Genomic DNA, 22,940 nt, shown 5'->3' with positions numbered 1-22,940 from the left:
CTCACAAAATGTAGTCGTTGTAGTGATGTATTATATTTTTTTAAGTGGAACAACGTTTAGAGAGCCTTTCCTAGATAGTTCGAATTCTAAAGAGGGCATTCCTGCCTGTTTAGCCAGAAATGTGTTTCATCACTAAAAATGGATTGAGGGTAATAGAGATAATTGTAAGAATGCCCCCATTACTGTGTCAGTGGGGATGACTAGAGTATCAAAAGATTTCAACTGCTACCAAGCAGTTGTAGTTGAAGATTACTAGTTTTCTTTATTAAAATATGAATGGAAAATAGAAATTTTATTTATCATTTTGAACTATTTTAATCAGTTATTTTGTACGAATACATAGAAAGGTAAAACATTTGTAAATTTCATGGTATAAAATACCGAAACTGGACGAGGCAATCTATAATTTGGAAAATTTTCACAACAGCCGATTCTACGTTACCGGAATTGACACGGATTTTATCCGGCCTAGGGCTGTTATTTCAGCGATCTAACCCGGTTTGGATCGGTAAGTTTTAGTTTGTCGTCATTAGAGCAACGTCTAGCAGCGGGGTTGCTCCATGTCCTCCTGACCCGTGCTGGCATCGAGTCCACTCCGTGCCCCGAGGAATTATTCTGCTGAATCTGTGTGTCAGACCGTAATACGTTGGATGGTCACATCAGTCAAGTGCATTTCTTGTGCTGGCTGTTATATTATGTTAATCAATAAATTCAATACAATAAAATCGTATTAACGAATAAAGCCGAAACCGTTATAGGCGGTCTAAAAATCCATGGGTATAAAATTTGAACATTACTTCAATATTTGAAAACGAATGGAGCAAATTTTCTTTAAGTTGCCAGAAAGTAATAGATATATCGAAAAACTTATTTGGTCTGCAATAATAGCTTCAAAAAGTTTAATTATTCCGATAGTTTTGCAATACCTCTAAAGTTTTCAAGGTATGACCTAAATTCACTTTTATGCAAAGGGATTATAAATAATTGTTTCCATATTGAAGGAAATATACCTTGTTTAAGAAAAGAATTGAAATTCCTTGTCAAAAGCTAGTATATATATTTGGCTCAATTTTTGAGGAAGTATAAGCGTATCATATTTGGACTGTAATTAATTAAGCTCTATTCGTTGAATGATATTCTTGGTTTAGCGCAAATAGATTCGATGGTTTTCCCACACTGTAATGGGGAAGTGTAGCCTTCTGAACAGAATCGTATATTCCGACAGTATCATTTCAATACGTGGCAACAGGACATTTTTCTCCAATAAATTTTCCAGTCAAAATGGTTGCTCAAATAGCATTTCCTGTGATATTTTTGATTACCAAACGTGTACCGTTACATAATTGAGGTGGATTCAGGTTATTTATTAATATGTGAATCAATTTTCAGCAGAAGATTACATGACGGCATTCCGGGTATATCTTATCCCCGAAATCCTAGGACGGTATTCTAAAGTTTTTCCGCTAAATGGAAGTCCAAACGGAAATATAAACTGGCATAGCGTGGAATCAGAACCATTGAAAAAGTGCGAGAAACATAGGAGACAAGGGAGCAAGCCAAAGATAGAAGGGTCAGAGTCCGACTGTGTTCAGCTCTCTTGATCGACCGAGTATAGAATGTGTTCTTTTTCTATCTTCGCTTGTTGAAAAAAAAAAAATAGATCTTGTTCTGTGCAATGCTTCGAGAATATTTGTGAACTATTATTCAATCAACTCAAATTGTAATTGAACTTTTTCTCAACACTGCAGCCTTTTCACTATATTTTTAAAGTTGCATACTGCGTTTTTTTATGAATGCCTGTGAGCCCATCATATAGCAAAACATACGCAATTCCTGCCAATGCAACTGTCCACGCGAATTTCAGCTGTCTTACCGGTTCCACGTGGTGCCACCTTGTTCAATAGCAGCAATCAGTATAATCTATATATGTATGTACGATATACAAAAATTACTATACGCTTCCTGTACCCTATGTGTTGTTATTTTATTTGAAGTTATAAAATATTCAAATGATTCTAACATGAATTTTGAACACATGTTTATGATTTATTTGTTTATTTATGAACTGTTTTGACTTTTAGCATAATTGAGATATAAACTTTTTTTCCTATATTTTAAGTTGGATCAAACTGGACACAGTGTGCTAATTTTACGAAAATCTGTTCAGTAGTTGTTGCAACAAATCTGGAATAAGTTTACGTTTTGAATACGTAAAACAAAACACGCCATATCTACACATACATATTTCCCGGCTAATGAGGCGGGCATACATGTATAAGTATACACAAATAAATGATTTGGAAATGTAATATGTATGTATGTACAATATACATATGTATAATTTTTTGAATGATTACGGAATGTAGCAGGCGCGTAGATTGCTGATCAAAAATGTACGAGTACAGAAGTATTTTCTGTTCAAAGTTATGGTCAATGCCAATCTCTACGAAGATATGCAAGGTGAGAAAATCCGTATTCAACAATTCAGTAATTTTAATGACTATATTCATATGTAGATACGTACAAATATATATACAGGACTGATATATGTATGTATGTATCTACACTTTTCATTAGTTTATGCGTGAGCTTGTACAAGAAAAGGCATGCAAGAGAGCTTTACCAACCTACCTGTATGCACATATTATAGCATATTCATGCGCAAACTATGAGTATACGATTTTCAACTTGAAATTTTCTTAACGCTTGGTGGTTTTTGTATTTCATTTATTCGTGGTTTTATTTTTTACGTGTCGGTTGTTTAACAAAAATAAATTAACTTACATATTCACGTATACAAATATACATACGTACATATGTACTTATATTATGGTAAAATCTTTTGGTCATCAGTACAATGCATTATTTTTATACTCTCGCAACATGTTGTTACAGAGTATAATAGTTTTGTTCACCTAACGGATACTTATATCACCTAAAACTAATCGAGATAGATATGGAGTTATGTATATATAAATGATCAGGATGAAGAGACGAGTTAAAATCCCGGTGACTGTCTGTCTGTCCGTCCGTCTGTCAGTGCAAGCGATAACATGAGTAACAATTGTGGGCGTGGTCCCTCTTTTTAGCATTTCTTTATACTATGAAAATGGAGAAAATCAAATAATAACCATCCCACTCCCCATATAACTAACGATTATGTTGAAAATTACTAAAAGGGCTATAACTCACTGAATAGCATTTACAACCAAATTCGGTATATGTGTATCCTACATTGTGAAAATGCTCGAAATCGGTTGGCAACCTACTTTCCATATAAGAAACCTTTGAATTCTATCTTATTCTTTCACTTTACAGTATACAAATATCAAACATCAATGCATCTTTTCACAAATATCAAAGTATTTAATCTAACGCCCAAAAGTTGTTGAAATCGGATTATATCTTTTCAAGGACCCAAACACCAAATATGTGGACACCAGGGCATATGGCTAATTTTTATCATGCATACTGGTTAATCTATGAATTCCTTAAACCCAAATACCTAATATAACTATTTTCAAACTTCCGGGTGACTTTATACCGCATCAATTGGTCAATACATCTTAAATTATACATTATAAAATATGTTTTATTATATAACAGCCAGCGCATATGTATTTAGATTAATGTACGAGTCCGTAGAGAAATCGAATTTGATTTGAAAAAAGAATTAAGCAGCTGATTTTCTTCCATAAATTTTTATATTTATTTATTGTTTGCATTATTTGACAGTTCACATTGCTCGTCGCACTATCTCTCCTTCATTGGTACCAGGCAAGTTGTCAATACCGTGCTCCGATTCCTCAAGTTGGTAATCGATCAGTGTAAGGTTGTGTAAGAGCTCGCAAGGGAGAATCCATTTGTAAAGTTTTCTCACTCTGTTTTCATCTTTCTTTTAATGCTATATTCAAATTCTAATGCGACTGAATATTTGTTGAAACAAAATATATTTGGTTTTATGCTAACTCTGAAATTCGGTCCAAATGGCGTTATAACAGTTCTAGAAAATTTTTATGTAATATTTGTCATTCGACAATTCAAAACACTACTAACACCAAATGTCTTATGTGTAATATATGAACACACACGGCTTGAGCCTTAACAGCGTAAATGTACTTCCGTGAGAATGACGCTTCTTGGTTTTTGTGAGGGTCTTCCCGGTATTGGAATTTCGATGCCATCCAGCGTATCCTATGAAGTTAGATAACTCTCTCCAAAATTTCTGATTTGAGGTTATGCGTTTCTCAGTATTTGGCCAAAATAGATACTGGTTCTAATATGTTAATAGCGCATTAACACATAAATACATTATGCAACAAAATGGCAAAATGTGACCTGATTGAAACCACCGTCACTGATTCCGCAATCTTCGACAGAGTAGCTCCATCATGGCGGGAACCTAAGCGATTTAATACTGTTACGAGTTGCGTTTCATGTATAATAGAAATTGTTTTCACGATCGACTTTGATTGAAACGATCGTTTTCCTTTATTAAACTCAAAATTGTATCTAAAGTGTTCCATGTCACATGTGTAACCTTCTTGAAACCGTTATCATCAAGTTTTTATATGACTATTTTAAATAAATAGTAGATTGTATCTGCATTCTTCACCCACGGCCAACACATACATTAGATCCTAATCAATCATATACCATTTCATCTTCTGTTTTCCATCTACTTCATTTAAAGCGTCTTTCACTTGAATATGATTGTAAAGGCTAAGTTATTCATAATGAAAATTGTTTGAAATATTCTTTTAAGATAAGGTGACAATAAATCATTACATCTATTTAATGATATTTTAATTCGGCCAAATATAGTTACAGAACCTCAAACGTCAACGTGAAACATTTTCCAATCCCTTACTAAATATAACTGTATTTAAGGAATGATTTTTATGTTGCTAATAAAGGAAGCGTTATTAAGATTTTCACGTTTTGGCAGTATATTTTTCAGTAATTTTCAATTAAAGGGCACACCGGGTGTAAAAATTATTTTTATTAATTATACCTTTAAAAAAATAGTAAAATGTTTTTTTTTTCGTTACAGCCCTCTAAAGCTTAGCCGCTCGGATCAATCAGTTCATCTTTAAACGCGTTTTTCTCAAAACTACATTTTTTAAATTTGCTTGAGTTATTAATCTGCAGCAAATGATCCCAATTTTTTCTGCATATTTTATATATAGTTCTCCATACAATGAGTTTTTGATCTGATCGAAAAGGATCAAAATTTTGACTAAAGTTCAACTTTTTTTAACTTCCGATATTTGTCAATTTTAGATATTTTTTTTTCCACCTTGTCATTGTATGGACAAGGAAGTCCCTTTTTAGCGTCGTCGGAGATCGCGTATAACTCGAAGAACTGTGTTTGTATAAATATACCGCTAAAATTTCAAAACAATTGATGAAGTAGTTTTAATTCCCAAAATCGATTTTTTTAAGCTGTTGAGAAATTGTTCTTTCGTCCTAAATAAACGTTTGCCATCTTTTCAGACCATCTTTCAGTGAAATGAACCGAACTATGAACTAATAATGTACCTTTTCACCTACTATGCTCTTTTAACAGAATCATGCTCATACGTTTTTCCGTTTTTTATTTATATTTCTAGCTCTTAGTTATTTCACGGCATGTCGCTTACATTATTTTTACAAGCAAGAAGAATCCGATATATCGGTTTTTATACTGAATTTGCTTTTTGGCGTCGCATAATGGACGAAATGGTCAATCTGGCACGGATTAATTAATAACTTCACAAACTTACATGTTGCCACAGAGTGTAATAGTTTTGTTCACCTGTTAGTTTTAGATGTTACATGCAACCGTTAGGTGTACAAAAGTATTATACTCTGTGGCAAAATGTTGCGAAAGTATAAAAATCAGAGCTGTCTAATTTTGACGGTGTTGGTTTTAACTGCTCTACAGTTAGGCAACTAGGCGATTTTCCAACAAGTTATTTTTATTATTCACAGTTAAGACATTTCTTTAACGCCATTGTTCGAATGGTCGCATAGTATAGCACTTGTTGGCGTGTTAAAATACCGGTAAACGTAAGTATGACTGTAAAGAGCAAGGAAAAAATGATTGTATTCATTAACATGTGAACGTAACGTGGAACTCGATGGTAGACCTTGACATCAAGAAAGCAAAAAGAGTTAAACCGATAAACTGTAACCACCACGTAATTACTACAGTGTTATATTGTACAACTATTTTAAATAGAGCGGAAGTTTATCTTCTCAATGGCCCCTATATTTACATATGTATATGAGTTTCAAAAAGTAATTTACTGTAATAAGGTTTAATAAAGTGTGATGTTAAAATTGTCATTCGTTTGTACGGCGGTTGCCAGATTTCTTCGCAATAAAATGTCTCATTAATTAATTAATTAATGCATACATATACATATGTATATTGAAATCTAAATATCCTTTTAAATGAAGTTTACGATATTACCGTGTATTTTCAAACACACCTATTATGTGACAAATTTATTCGTGTAACTTTAAGGCTAGCTTTTAAACTTATCACAGATCAAGTTTCATTCAAATGTCATTTATAAGTCTGATCTTAATTAATAATGTAAGAGAATAGCCATTGGCAAAGACAAAACTCTCCCCTAGTATGACCTGTGAAGTATACCATCAAATTTGACTTGGACTAATAAAAACTTAAATTTTCACTTATTTTAATAATAATAAAAAGGTCCGGAGCCAATACTAGACAATACTGACAACACTTAATAAAATTTTCCACATGCTTGCATAAGCGTTCAAAGAACTTTGTTTTTTTCGGTTTCGGCTGATGGCCATTTGCTAGATTGTTGGACAGTTTCGACGTTATATCCATAAACTCACGCCTTGTCACCAATAGAGTTGCGAATTTTATTTTTGTTATTTACCTAAATGAAAATGAGTAAGCGTGTTCTAATAACAATGTATCTTTGGGTGAAATCGGGTGAAAACTTGCATTAGATCCCATATAATAATATTTTTAAAAATCCGGTTGACTTTATGCCGCATTTTCGGTGATGATATGTGATGTACCTTAATGAAACTCATAGATAATCTATTTCTGTTAATGATATGTGGTAAATAGAATTATATTAATGGAATACAAATTTGATTATAAATCATTGGTTTCATCAAACAATGAATGTTGAATTGTTTTGCAACATTTTTTGCTAACAAATGATGGTATTTCTCCGGCAGACATATCATCATTATTGGCTTGGTTGCGCGCATGTGGTTTCAAATTTTTTAAATAATATACAAGTAAATAAATTTAACAACTTTTTACACTTTACTTAGGAGTTGCATGCGTTAGAATCAGGTAAAAATTTCTAATGTTCTGAAATACCGACTGCACATAACTACACTTGTTAATACGGAATCAGAATTTTTGACGTCACGGTTTTCCTGTATTTTAATAAGAATTAAACATGTGGATTATTTAATAATAAAGTACTCTACCGAAACGTATATATGTATATATAAATTTCTTGATCTCATATTGCATTGAGTACGTATATGAAAAAAATTTACCTTTTTATTACTTGTCAGCTCTCAGAGCAGTTTATATAATAACATGAAATATTAACTAGATTAATTTTTTGGTTTTTTCGTTATTGTGCACGTATTGTTTTATAAATAAATCCACTCAGAGCAGTTTATATAATAACATGAAAAATTAACTAGATTAATTTTTTTGTTTTTCCGTTATTGTTCACGTATTGTTTTATAAATAAATCAACTCAGAGCAGTTTATATAATAACATGAAAAATGAACTTGATTAATTTTTTTGTTTTTCCGTTATTGTTCACGTATTGTTTTATAATTAAATCCAAAGTTTATTTCATAAAAATGAGGTGTACAAAGCCAAGGTCTCTTAACCTACCGTATACGAGGTGAATAATCTCACCATGCTATACTAGGTGGGGTACGCTATACCCCAATTATAAAAGGTAGTAAAAGTAAAATCCGCAAATTTGTTTTTTATGATTGTTAAATAATAATAAATACATAAATATATCTAATAATGAATTGGTTTAAGTAAAACATATTTTATTTTTACATTAGATTAGACTTTTATTAAGAAAAGTACAAAAACTTAACGTTAAATTGAACCGATTTTTTTTTACCGAAGTGGGGTCATATACGGAAGGTGTCTTAATTTAAGAGAGCGAAGCGTAGGTGCATTTAAAAGGAAAAAACTATCGATATAATTAGTATATTTTAACTATCGAATGGTCCGACTATTGATGGTTTTGCTGCTCTATTTGCTAATACCTAAAGGTATTTCTCCGGCTTTCATTATTGCAAGTTGTCTTCCACACTTGTTCGACATGTTATTGAGCGAAGTTAGGAACCAGTTGCTAATTTCTGGTAAAAAATTGGATTCTTAAGAAAGTTATTTTAAAGTTTTGAACGGAAGCTGCTTCTGCTTATAGCGTATTTTTCAAAAAATTATTTATTGTATTATTATGTCCACTGAATTAAATGTTAGCGGTTTGCTGAGATAGTAACTTATTGCATATCATTAAATAAGCAGATGTGTCAATTGAGCTTCCTTCGGAGATAGTGGTAGAAATAAAGCATTTTAACTAATTGATTTGTTTTATTAATTTTTTTCATTGATTCAGATTAGAAAAAATGTCTCAGCTCTTAAAATAATAAGTGAAAAAGGAAGTAAGCAAAACATTATTTATATCTTTCTCCTTATATTTTCAGTATGATTGAACAGAATGCAACAATTGCCGTTGCATAACATCCATTTTAGTCAATACAAGTGTTTAAGTACATATTTTTGGTTCATATCAAACATTTTACTGAGCGTAAAACAAAACAAATATATATGTAAAAATAGCACCAAATTGAATTTAGACGACAATATTGCTTTTTAAGGACTTTCTAAATCCTTAATGTTAGCAACAAAATAGTCAATGAAATGTATATTGATTTCAAAGCTGCCAAATTTTATGTTAATTTATCAACAGATATGTATAATATGTGTTAATTTAAACATCCACATAGGAGTAAACCACGCAAGACTTCATTACAAAACAATTATTATCATCCATCAAAATCACTTTCATCTAGGTCTATCCCTATTTGCACAGATACATATATAACTACATATGTAGCATATTAAATTTTACAGAAATTTTAACGTTTACAAATGAAAACATGTTGTCGATGGTTCCATTATCAAACCCTGTTCTATTCCTACTTTATTATTTCGGAAAACTATGAAAAGTTAAAAATAACTTAGCTTAACTAGTAGCGTAGTCGGGATGGTAAAAATAAAATGGTGGAAAACTTGCTAAACTAGGTTTAGCCGGTCCTAACTATGAATGTTCGTATTCTAACCAAGCTTTTTCATGACAGATCGCCTTCAACCGACCACTGTGTGTGCATTGTGTACTGAATGTGCCTACATACTCGTATACGTACTATGTATGGATTCATATAATATTTTTATTAATTATGGTCTTTTTCATTTCCGATAACGATGTTTTTTATTAGTTTACTAAAAAAATCCCTTTTATCTCTTCAATCATTTTAAGTGTATTTCAAATATCAACTTACCTTATATGCAAATAGTAAATTTTTATAGGTTAAGAAATTCAAAATTTCTATTTCGTCTCACTATGCTCTATCTGCTAGGTATTTAGGTTATATACACAAGAATTTTTAATTAAAATTTTTCAATTTGCACTTCCTTAAGTTACTACTTTTTTATACGACCATAAATTCGTTTTGCATGCAACGTAAAACTACGTTGTATTAGGGTTTTTTAAATTTTCATTTTGCCACCGCACAAAGCCGTTGTACCGAAAGCAAACTGCACAAAAAAAGTACATATATCACACATACGCAGAAATGATAGTCTAATTGAAATCAAAGCACTGCTGCCAAAAACAAACTAACTCGTATGAATTGAACTTACCGTTATTTATAAGAAAAGTGTCTGTCGATATGGTCGCGCAAGTCCAATACGAACCAACTGAGACGGTATGTTACCTAAAGTCTCAGACCAAGCACTCGTATCGTGCACACTCTATAGCGATATGTACATAGTACATACATATATCAACTTCAATTCACTGCCTAACAAAAGCGAAGTCGAATGCTGCTCATGTATGCGTGTTTGCGTTGCATTAATTCAAAACCTTTTTCTCTCTGTTGATATAGTTTGATTAGCCGTAGTCTCATTTTTTAGAGCAAAATGCCTAATTAGTTTTTTTATTATTTAATTACTTTGTTGTATGCAAATATTTATGTATTTACTTGTGAATAGTTACATGTATCCGCAGGAACGAAGTCTGTATTTTCCATGGAAACAATATTTTAATTTTTATTCATCATATTGGATACAATTCTTAAGTCGCATGTTTCCCAAAAAGGTGACATTTGCTATCAAATATTTTGGACTTTTATTTGCGTTTGCAATTACAAATTAGTTTTATTGTACTATAAGTTTCGCCTCTACTGTCAAAACAATGTTTTGTTTTCCCTAACTGAAAACAGAACAGCCAGGTTTACTATGTTTATATACATATATGTATGTGTGCACGGTTTCGCGGTATGTGAATGTATTTGCAAATACCTCAAACTACTCGCAGCATGTCATTGAATGAACTGGCATTTTTGTGCCGCATGTCGGTTGCATTTCATTCATAAACTCTGCACAATTTGCAACAGAGCAGTTCTGCTTCACAAGCCTTAAAAGGTCTTTTTATACATTAGGGTGTTTCTTCAAAGAAAAGGTGTGTATCATCAAATTGAAAACCAAATCGTTGTCATCGAATAGTTTTAAATTGTTAATAAAACCGAAGTTTTTACCTTAATTTGTGTGGAAGGCATGACAATACACAATTTTATGGTTTAAAGCTTTCACATACTGCATCGATAATGCTTAGATTTTATACGTAACATTGTTAAATTAAAAAATAAAGACAGAATATGTCGATACCTTGGTTCTAAAAATATCAAATATTCTTGTAGACTGTGCAACTCTCAGTACTTAGAAATGACTTTTCACTAAAATTAGATGGTATGGTTAAATTTTAGGGTGTATGGGTAACGACATATAACATGAACAAGTAAGGAAGGAATAAATTAGGATGTAACCGAACATTTTATACCTTCGCACAGTTAAATGGTATACTCGTTTGAGATTTCGTTAGCACGACTACAATCGAGTATGAACTACAACTTTATTATATGTGGCACCTGGTATGAATAGTTGTTCCCTCAGCCGGAACAACTGAAAACTGATTCCTTTCAATTGAAATTTGTACATTTCTTTTATATTGAAAAGACTTTAGAACTTTTTCAATTGGTGTCCAAGAACTTCCTAGAGGATGAGGCTTTTTTGATCGAGCTATCAAACCAACAGAAGGTTCTAAAATTTAATCCACAGAATTGTTGGAAAAGAACAATGGAAATCAATTTGCATAATTTGTCCAACTGCCCCATGCACTCACACGTGTTTATATTCACTGTAATCATATATTTGGCGGAGGTTTTTAGTGTCAATCCATAGTGCAGTCCCTGCGTTTCAGAAGTTTTTAAAAGTTGAACTCTTTCCAAAATATTTTCCATTTTACTTATTTTAAATAATATCTAAACATATTTTTGGAACGTTCTTTTTAACAATCGCTTTTTTGCAATTAGCACAAAAATTGTAATTTCCATCTTCCGAAAGAAATGTTTGCATTAAAAAGAAGGGGTATGCAGCATTTGGGTGACCTTGCGCAATAGTTTCGAAATTTAATTTGCGAACTTTGTGTGAAAACCATAATCCACCGAAGTAAATACATATTTCAGTAGGGCCTTCTTTATATTTTGGAAATAAATGTTTTTGAAATCTGTTGAATTGCCATTATTATCAATTTCTATAACATTATTTTCTTTTGTTGATCGGCCTATTGACCGGGTTATCTCTACGAAGGCCAACTTGACTTTGTCTAAGAAGTCTGATTCGAAATTTCTTCCCTCATACTATGCTGACGACGTTGTGTTTCTCTGTCACGCTCCTCTCTCCTTATTTCAGGATTTCTTTTTGCATGTTCTCTTTGCATTTGATCACGAATGTGCTCTAAATTCCTATACTCAGGATTTCTTGCGTAAAGTTCTCTATAATCCCTAGTGTTCCTACTTTGCTCATCATAACGTACCTCGGGATTTTGTTGACGAGATCTATGATCTCGAGTATTTCTTATTTGCTCTTCAGAACGAATTTGTGAATCTTTCCGCCTTGTTCTATGTTGAACAGTATTTACAACTTGCTCAACATATCGTACCCCATGGTCTTCGCACCGAGATCTATAACTTCGAGTATCCCTTATTTGCTCTTCAGAGCGAATTTGTGGATCTTGCCGCCTTGTTCTATGTTGAAAAGTATTTAAACAGTAGTTAAATAGTATTTGACATACCGTCAACAATATATAATATGAAAAGCAAAGTCAATCGGATATTTGAAAATGCTGATATTAGTTATATGGAGGCTAGTGCAAGTTTTCACCTGGTCTTATCAATTACAGAGAATCGGAAATAATTTAGTTTATTGCCGAAAACGGGTGAAATCAATCGACACCCATATACTACACATTCCAGCCGACTTTATGACAAATATATCGGTCAATGTTATTTATTTAAAATAAATTGCACATCTATCTCAATAGAACATGTCTCAACAAAATTATACAAGAGTATTATTATCGTTAAGTGTTATGTCATTCGGTAGTAAATGTTATGGCGTGTGAGTTACGCTGATTCTCAGATTAATATCTCAGACACGAAACAAAATGTAGCAATCAAACTATAGTATAAGTTAATAAGACAATTCCATCGAAAAACCTATGCAGACTTTTCAATATAAAGTTATGCCAACTCGATTTGAGCCTCACAAGTTGCAAAAGTATAAAATTTTCGGTTACACCCAACCTTAGTCCTTCTTTGGTTTCATTTGTAAATTTTATAGCTCAAACAGTCACCAACATTCCATCCTTCCGTATGTCAGCTGTTACAAATAGAACAGTGGCAACATTGGTGAAATGAAAACAAAAGAGAACAACTGATTTCTGCGTTACAACTACGGGCATAACTTTTCATTTGGCTTGATACGGACGGTAAGTACGAAAGGGAGGAATGTCGGTACTCTTTGGGCTATTAGTTGAGTGCCATTTTACCATCACCCAACGAAATTTTTCAAATGTTCGCCATATTTTCTAGCGTTGCCGCCGTTTGTATGCTGGAAGAGATTTGCCGTAACATTTAACATGCCATGGATTACATCAACAGGGTTTTCTCTCATCAAAAGGCAATGTTTTATTATAATTAAACTCCATGAAACTTTATCATTATTATACTTAAGGTTAGTACTTTAAGACATAGGTAGAGATTTTTTGTTTGCGGTGATCTCTCAGTCACTTCAAAGACTTTTCAGTCCACGTTGAAAATTAGTCAAAATATAGGATACCTTAACGATACTAAAAGAGCATGTTTACAGACCATGTAATAAGATATACATATACATAGTACATCGTATACAAAGCGTGGTGGAATGCTTTCGGTCAAAATTAAGATTAGAATATGCAGTTACATACTTAATTTTACATATGCTGTGAAAAAAGTTAATAATCAAGAGTTGTTTGTAAAACTGGATTCACATACAGGCTCTCAAAAAGCTGTGTACTACTATTTATATAAATTGCATTAAAAGCTGCCAGAACACGTTAGTGTACTTGTTTCACCTAATTATATACAACAAAAACATAATAAAATAACATAAAAAAATTTAAATTTTCTAAACCACTTCATATAGCTGATTACATTTATTGGCTCATTAGCAAGCTATGGCATTATTACGGTAAATAGATTTAACACAAATTTTTATAAGTATGCCATGTTTATATACATATCTTAATTGTTTACATAGATATGGTACATATGTATATTGGCTATTTACATATGTATATGTTAATTGTTTCCTATTGCAATGACAGCAATACGTTAAATAGATTAATTTTTACATATACAAAACATAACATATTATATTAAAAACAAATTCGCAAAACACTCTTACATAGGTATGTGCATATAAGCGGTAAAAAGTATGTGCATACATACATACCTATGCAGGATTAGAGTCCGTATTTAAATATTATAATTATTACAGAAGCAAATAAAACTAAGGAAAACATTTCACTTTGAAAAGGCGAAATTTGCTCTTCCTAGTAAAACAAAAGATGAATAAAATACATAGTGCATTAACGAAATTGTGCAAATAGTATATTTTCTTTCCTTCTATGTGTATATATACACTGCGCGTCACCAGGTTAGCACACCTTCATCAGCCTAATACAAATGATTCTAATTTTTCTACTACTTGCTTGTTATGTGATTTTCTGATCCTTGTATGAACAATCACGGGTAAAGAAAATATGCGATAAGAATGTCTCGATATGTGCTTTATTTTTGCGTCATCAGGTTAGCACATGCAATTTGATTTGCATTTATCTTCGGAGTTTAAATACGCATTGACACCAAAGTGTTTAAGCCGGGGATTGAAGGACAAAACGTCGATTTAATTCAGTACTCACCTGACACCGATGTAATTAAGTAACCTTGGTAATGTGTGGCGATGGCGATCTCGCAAAGTTTTTGAGTCTGGCGGACAATATATTTGTACTACTAATTGAAGGTATTAAAATTGCTTAATCATCAATTTCCAAAATTGTACTAACAGCTACCCAATGTGATCTTTGAGATCATTCTCAACAAAGCGGTATCGACTCATTATTAAAATAATATACAAATGTTTAAATTAGTTAATACAAACGTTTAAAAATATGTTCTTGGCGAAATTTTTTAAAAATTGTTCATTTTCCTGTTGATTTTGAGAAAAAATTATTTAAAAAAATAAAAAAAAAGGTAAAACAATAATTACTGTTTTATTTAGTATGCAAATGATATTAAAACCAAGAGAAATTAATTGGAAAGGATTCTTCTACAAATATAATAATATAAGCCTCCATCTCAATTAAACACCAAATAATGTATAATATTTTTAATTAGAACATTTCGTTTGGATCGTTGCCTTCCTGGTCCGCTTTTTGACGGGCTTTCGCCAATTTCGCCGAAAGCTCTGAAGACCGAATAGTTTTGTACTATAAAAAAGAATTTTCATTAACACTTTTATCAAATCATTTTAGCAAGAAATTTATTTTTTGGACTCACTTCACAGATGTTCTTCTGAAGTACTATTTGAGAAATTAAACGTCTACTTTCTTTTTGGCCGAAATATCCCTCAATAACATGCGGTGATAATGCAAATAGCTCCTCCCCGTTTAATTTGCACAACTTGGACACAATAACATTTGAGAAACTTTTAGCACGCAGCCATTCCTCAACTTCCTTAGGTGATGAATACTGGTTTATGTATATATTAGGCGTTGTTAATATTTCTAGATCCTTGCGTCGTTCTCGCTGATAGAGTGTTGTTCTCAATTCCTCATTAATTGACCCTTGCAACAATAATATCTCGTCATTGGCCTCATTTTCATTGCGAGCTCTCATAGCTTTCGTGAGAAGTGAAAATCAAATATTAATATTTGCGCAGGACTTAGTACTTACACATTGGTACCGGTGGACCGGTATGAAATGGGCGTTTTTTTTGTGAAAAGTACTAATATTGAATTGGAAAGTAAAAAAAAATTTATTCAAAGTTTTGACTATTGCTTTTTACACATTTTGACCACCTTTCTGGCAATTTGTGGATGACATGCCGATAGAAATGTTCGACTTTTGAAACAAACAAATGAAGCACCTAATTTTCGACTTCTGCGTAGGAACTGAAGTGCTTCTCAGCTAATACGTATCCCATAAATAAAAACAAATGGTAATCGAAAGGTGCCAAGTCGAATGAATATGACGCGGTAGCAGCTCACAGCCAAGTATTTTGATTGTATCCTGAACAGATTTTTCTTTGGGTGCAGGTGCCATGTCTTCCGGCCCATTATGGTCGTTTTTCGATCAATGCATGGTTTAAATTGATCATTTGTTGTCTGTAGCGATTAGAATTAACAGTTTCCCTAGGTTTTAGAAGCTCATGATATACCACACCCTTCTGATCCCACCAAACACAGAGCAATGACTTCTTACCGAATCGATCTGTTTTTGCAGTCTATCTTGATGGTTGTCCCGGATTAACCCATGATTTTCTCCGTTTAAGATTATTATAATAAATCCATTTTTCATCGCCAGTGACAGTTTGATGTAAAACTGATTTTATTTCGTGTCTTTGAAGCAAAATTTCACAAGTGCTTTTTCAGTTTTCCGCTTGTCATTTTCCATACTTTTGGATCTTTCCCGTAGCTTTTTGGTGGTCTTCCACGTTCTTAATTTCTCATAGAGCCCCATCACCATATGCCTCGACAAGCATTCGACGTAACTCTGTAGCACTTTTCTTCAAATGGAAACAAAAAATTAATGACTTTCCGGTACAAAATTTGACATTTTTAACACAATTAAAAATATGATGTTGTTTGTTCAATGACTGTAAGGTTATTGAATATGTTTGACAGATGTCATTTCAACCAAACAAAACAAAAACTGAAAGCTCGTAAACAACAAATGTTCCCAATCAAATATTTGTATCTTAACGCTCACTTCATATCGGTACCGGTACTTAAATTATGATTGAGTAAACCTATAAGTATATATGGCTATCAAAGCTATTTTCTATTAAAATTTATAATAACATGTATAAGTATAAGATATGGTTTTTCTAATGTTACATATCTAATATAGTTTTAGTATTAAAAATCCAATATAGTGGAAAAATTAAATCATAATTAGTTGAAGATGGTTTACAAAGTGAAATCCTAGACTGCTTTAACAAGCGAGCTAGGATGTTAAAGTGTACCTCAGAAAACATAGAAACCAATATGAAATATACTAAGGTAAAAAGGTAAAAACGGAAATCTTTGAACGGACTCTAACTTATCGGTCTAGACTTGATAACTGGAGTTCTACTCCCCTGACCTATATAAGCCGTGGTTCACAGGCGGTTTAATACTTGCAGGTATTGGCAAAACTTCATATTAAAACAAGTAAGGAAGAGCTAAGTTCGGGTGTAACCGAACATTTTATACTCTTACAACTTGAAAGGATCAAAGCCAGCTAAATGCCTTCAGGCAATATTAAAAAATTTAGCGAAAGGGTTCAACTTCATTGTTCGCCGCCATCGTGAATCGACTACAATCAAATTTGGTATCATATTAATTTATTTTGAAAGTCATAGACTGATTTAGTTGTATTAATATATCCTACTTCCTGTCAACGAAAATTATACCTTACTCATCCTGAAATGAGATATACATATGTGATCTAAACTCAACCGAAAAAGCTAAATTTAATATATTGAGTTGATGTGAGAAACCTCAACCAAAGGATTGAAGATCATTATATTATTAAAATAACTCTCACATTGACCGATATAGTACAAGTATGTGGTATTAAGTCAACTGGAAGTTCGAAAATCTTTATATTAGGTATATGGGGGCTAAGGGAAGTATTGACCCGGTTCAATCCATTTTTGAGAGAAAGGTATATTATTATGAAAGAAAAATTTTCTTCGAATTTCAATAACATATCTTACACATTGACCGATATTTTCGGCAAAAAGTCTTGAACAATTATGGTCCGACTGTGACAATTTTTACAATCGGGATGACATACATCAAAGGCACGATTTGTGCAAAATTTTATCCGATTATATTCATTGGTGCTAGATTTGTGTACTGATATACGGAATTTAAAATTGTACTCCATGGGAAGTAGGCGTGGTTGTAGTCCGATTACGTCCCATTTTCACAATGTAACACAGGATCATCAGGATAATGTTATGTATCGAATTTAGTTGAAACTGATCTAATAGGTCTGAAGATATGTGATTTCACGGCTGTTATAAAGCTTGTATCTTCCTGGGTGTAAAATTTAATGTCTGGCACATTTAGTAATTTATTTATCGCGCTTTTAGTAGTTTTTACAAAGCTGTTATATGGGGAGAGGGCGGAAATATATTCGTAATCCGATTTCAGCAATTTTCACACGTTCAGTAGGGGTTCTTATAGAAATCGCCCTTACTAAAGCTTTTGTGGTTTAGGAGATATGTACATTAAACATATTATCTACGAACTCGTCCTCACTTTGCCAAGGAACACCTGTACCAATTTCATTAAGATATGTTAATTTTTACTTAAGTTATCGCTTGCAGAGACAGACAGACGGACGGACAGTCACTCGGATTTTAACTCGCCTCACCATTATGATCATTGATACTTATATATATAACGCTATATCTAACATTATTATTTTAAGGAGATACAAACAACCGTTAGGTGAACAAAACTACTATACTATATATATAGCAACAAGTTGCAAGAGTATAAGGAGTAAATAAGGTTTAACTTCGGGTGTAACCGAACATTTTATACTTTTGCAATTTGCACGGATCAAAGGCGGGGAAATATCTTTATATCGAAGAAATAAAACTCTGTTACACAATAAAGTATGAATCGATGCAGATCTTCTTCTAGCCCCCATATAAGCAATATAACAAATTTCATCTAGTTTTTGCACATTTTAGCATGAGCTTGAATCACATGAGAGGAATCTTTAGTTTCATAATTCGCGTAAAAATGTGTCCATTAGTGTTTTCGATAGATAGAATTGATTTAATTTTAGTCTAAGCAAAAAACCAAGTATATCCTGCTCGAAAAAGTATTTTTCATAAATACCTGCTAAACTGCCAGCAGCAGCCATATTCCGCTTCAGGGTACCACTTGGTGTCGGTGTCTCACTATCTGGCGGAGGAGGCATAGGGGGTGGAATCGGAACATTCGGCATACTGTATGAGCGCGGTATGGATTTTGCTATATTAGGTGAAGACTGTTCTGTAACATCAACAAAAGGAGTGAGTGTATTTCGATACATGTTGCCCGCATTGGTTTGGTTTACATTGATTGCCTCTGTAAGAGAATAAATAATAATCGTTATCACTTATTCTTATAGAATAAGCATGTGTTTTTGGCATGGTGTATTTCCATATAATCTTATCTTTTAATATTTATAAACAATAAAAATATGCATACCTGCTTCGTTCAAAGATGGGGCAATATAGTCTGCATCCCTCATAGAGTAATTGGAGTGCACTTCAAAGTTATGTGCTTTAAGGACTGTATGTGGAACATAACCGACGTTGCCCGCTGAATTTCTGACCTTCCACCAATTACGTGTATCTTCGATAACCTAATAATAATTTTATTGAAACTTATTGGTAGGTATTTTAATTAAAACGAAACATAAATTTTTACCTCAAGATATTCTCCGTTTGAAACATTCAACTCCTTATCGTTATTTGCTTTGCTATTATACACCACTTCGGCAATTTTTACGTTTCTTGACTGCAAACGTGACAGCCAAACGGCATTACTTGCTAAAATCCGTGGAGTTACCGGCGAATTAGGTTTTAGCGGTGGTATATATGTAACTTCTTCGTCAACTATCCAATCCGGTGACCAATCATCGTAGAATATCGGATGATATGATCCTTTATGATCTTTAAAATATTCCTTTGCTGCGGTCCAGTTTTTTCCTAAAGATCTCCAGAAATCAGTGTCCGATGCATTTAAACAACCAGATAAAAAGTGTATAGTTTCACGTCGGAGCAGAGGATTAACAACATTCTCAGGTATATTAGCACTAACGTGTACATCATTACAAACATTTGCCATGGTACGCAAAGAAATGAATAAATCAGAAATCGGTTCCGTTCCGTTAGAGAAATGATGATTTAGCTTAACAACATAATTTATGGCCAATTTAACTTTGGCAAAAATATCATAGAACTCGCTTTCAATGGGTGGGCGTGACCGTAATACTAGCAGTCCCTCTCCTTGTGGGTTGTGATCATTATGACGTAATTCTAATTCGCGTATTGCCTCTGCAGCATATTGCAGACGTGCCACAAACCTTTCGATGTCTTCGAAACAATGATTTAAGACCTGAATGTCACGCAAGCTTTGCTCAGCGTCATGAGCATTCTTTTGTGCAGCCATTTCTGCGGCAACTGTGGCAATACCATATTGATCGCGAGTATTATGGGAGGATTTTTCCGGTTTTAATACTTTGATAGGTGTCAAATTTCGATCAATCAGTATAGTTTTGCCAGTGCTTAATTGCTTCAAGTCTTCAACCAAATGCTTTGACGACACATTCGTTACCTGTGCTTATAAATAAACCCATTTAGTATAATATTCTTAAGTTATAATTTTAAAACCAAGGTAAGATATTACCTGAAAAAAGTGCATTTCTGTCGTTCCCAAAGAGACGCCTGGTACTGTAAATACCAGAATATTATTATAAATCTCTAATGGATCCTCACTGATGAAAGCCATTGGTTCTTTTATCAGAGAACCTGGGAAATTTTCAATTTCTTTCATTTCGCAGTCCAACATTACCAGCCATTGTCCACTAAAGGACATATACATTTTCTGTGGCCAAATGGCTCCTGATTCATCCAACTTCATTAGAATCTTTAGCTTTTCTTTTGGATTACGTGTCTCGGATTCATACTTTACTTTGAAAGTAGCTAAGTGTTCCAAAGCGTAAGTGGGTTTGTTGTCGACATTACCTATGTCAATATTGGACAGGTCCTGTTGATGTTCATTATTACTGGAATTGCCACCGTAATTATTCTGCACCATCATAGCAGCCTTAAAATAGTGCAAAACATACTTTCGTGATTTATAAGTATGATATCTGCTTAATCAGTTACAAACAGTGTACGTTGAAATTAGTTTAGAAAAGTAAAAAGGGGTAAGTTCAAGTGTAAATGAAGATTTTGTGATCTCGCATATTTGGTATCTGGTTCAAAATTTATGGTTCGATTTTAGTTTTAGTTGCCTAAAAGCAAGATGGCATATCTTGAAGGCACTTATTGTGTTTTATTTCGACGACTTCATTGGTGCTTAGTTTATAGCACTTTAGTGACATGCCCATTGTCCAATTTTGACAACAACCTAACATGCGTTAGGTGCCAAGGAATAAGTAAACCAAGTTTAGCTAAGTTTTTACCATATTTTTAATTTACTTATATTTGATTAACTTAATATGTATCTTGATCAGTTTTAGTTGTTACAATGACTCGATAGGTGCTAGGTCTACTCTGTGCAACATGCTACGAGAGTATAAAAATGCTGTGTAAGAATTCAACATTCATCATTCAACGAAACCGGATATGCATTGCAATCACATAATTAACTTATTATTAACTTATACCATTTTATACCATATATTTACTAACTTAGTATTATTATTAAAATTTACTTCGTGTACAAGATAACAAACCAAAAGAGTTAAATTAAATAGCATATAAGGAAAAGGTCAACAAAAAAATCGAAAATCAATTTATTTGGGAGATGGGATGCATGCATACATATGTATATAGAAATCTATGTAACTGTGTAATATTTAAATATAGTAAGAGTTTTCAAAATTTGCGTGAACCAATATGCAATTTAAGGAATATTTTTACTAAAACAAATGTTTTGTCAATTTCGATATATTTACGTTAAACATGCCAGGCGTGAAGCTTACTTATTTATGAAGTTTTAAATATAAATTTCATTCAATATTTTTTTGTGTGAACCTTCTAATTTACAAATTGCAGATATTATTTTACTAAACTCAATTTACATTTTAACTCTTACATACGTACAGTACTTTTATTTTATGATGAATTACACTTAAACTATTTGCAACATATATAAAGCAATTTAATTAACTATTTAGACTAATTATGGTACATTTTTATATATGTATACTTATAGATAGTTTTCGTTCTGAAGAAGGTTAATTATTAATTACACTGCATTTGATTTGTGCATATATTAACGTAATTGTGTTTTTGTAAATTTGTGAGATACATATATATATTTATGTATATATACATATATGTATATAATAGGAGAGCTTTGAATATATGGGAAGTATGTATGTTTGGTACTTTTTTAGTTTGATTTTTTGATTAGATAAAACTTTTCTACAATTCTTGTTCGTATATCTACTTATAAGAAAATATTTGAGCTATTTGCTGGTTCATTGGCATAACATTCATTGTTTTATCTTCCCAGACCCAATAAAATTGCTTCACAATGAAGTAATGGTTTTACTTTACTCTTTCATAAATATTTATTATTTATCACCATTTTAATTTATTTCTTAAATAAAACATTTTTTACTTTGATGTAGACAACGTAATCACTTTTTTCACATATTTTCGGAATAATAATTTACCAAAATTTTAGTGTCAGTTCACTTTTCAGGTGTATAAAACTATTACGAATGCGGAGAATCTATTTTATTCGTATAAACTTTATGAAATTGGGAGACACAACTGTTTGTAGAACCCAGTATTGAAAATCCAAAACTGCAGAAATAATGAACAAATTATGACTAAGGGAATTCTTATCATCGTCGGTTCAATTCGACTACAATTTTTATACTCTTGCAACATGTTGCTACAAAGTATAATAGTTTTGTTCACCTAACGATTGTTGGTATCACCTAAAAATAGAAGTAAGAACGACTTCGTAGATAATACATAGTCAGACAACAGGATACAAAACTACAATTTGGCCCAACGAATCACATTAAAGAGGGCCACCTGTGGTTTGGAAATCTTTAAAAAGTGGGCGTGGCCCCGCCCCTAATAAGTTTAATGTATATATTTTCCAAACCAATAACGCTATATCACTCAAATTTGCACAGGACAAATGTTTTCAACCCTACTTATGACAGTGTGTAAATATATGGGACCGAATGATAACCCCGCCCACTCCCCATTTAACGGTTTTAATAAAAATTA

General features: G+C 32.6%; 2 protein-coding genes across 4 annotated transcripts in view; both read right to left on the bottom strand.

The window, feature by feature from the left end:
- The window catches only part of Pxd (Peroxidase), a 36,374-nt gene extending 26,457 nt beyond the window's left edge, over positions 1–9,917 (bottom strand). The window contains exon 1 of the mRNA XM_014241636.3: positions 9,590–9,917. The gene's annotated coding sequence lies outside the window, so the exon portion shown is untranslated. The remainder of the gene's footprint in view (positions 1–9,589) is intronic.
- A 5,025-nt stretch (positions 9,918–14,942) lies between these two features.
- LOC106622480 (epidermal growth factor receptor kinase substrate 8) lies at positions 14,943–22,524 on the bottom strand. 3 transcript variants are annotated; one of them, XM_014241673.3, is made up of 7 exons: positions 22,370–22,524; positions 20,368–20,787; positions 19,387–20,295; positions 19,165–19,321; positions 18,811–19,041; positions 15,248–15,588; positions 14,943–15,177 (listed from the first exon to the last, which is right to left on the bottom strand). In XM_014241673.3, the coding sequence occupies exons 2-7, from the start codon at positions 20,779–20,781 to the stop codon at positions 15,082–15,084; spliced, it is 2,148 nt and encodes a 715-aa protein (XP_014097148.2). In that variant the 5' UTR covers positions 20,782–20,787; positions 22,370–22,524; the 3' UTR covers positions 14,943–15,081. The 3 variants fall into 3 exon arrangements, with proteins under 3 accessions (XP_014097148.2, XP_069962252.1, XP_069962254.1); XM_070106151.1 differs by having other exon boundaries at positions 20,368–20,808; positions 22,370–22,509; XM_070106153.1 differs by having other exon boundaries at positions 22,315–22,496.
- Positions 22,525–22,940: the final 416 nt, after the last annotated feature.

Source organism: Bactrocera oleae, chromosome 2 (assembly GCF_042242935.1).
Source record: "Bactrocera oleae isolate idBacOlea1 chromosome 2, idBacOlea1, whole genome shotgun sequence".
NCBI lineage: Eukaryota > Metazoa > Arthropoda > Insecta > Diptera > Tephritidae > Bactrocera > Bactrocera oleae.
The sequence above is the reverse complement of the archived record's forward strand: the minus strand, read 5'-3'. Positions and strand labels throughout refer to the sequence as shown.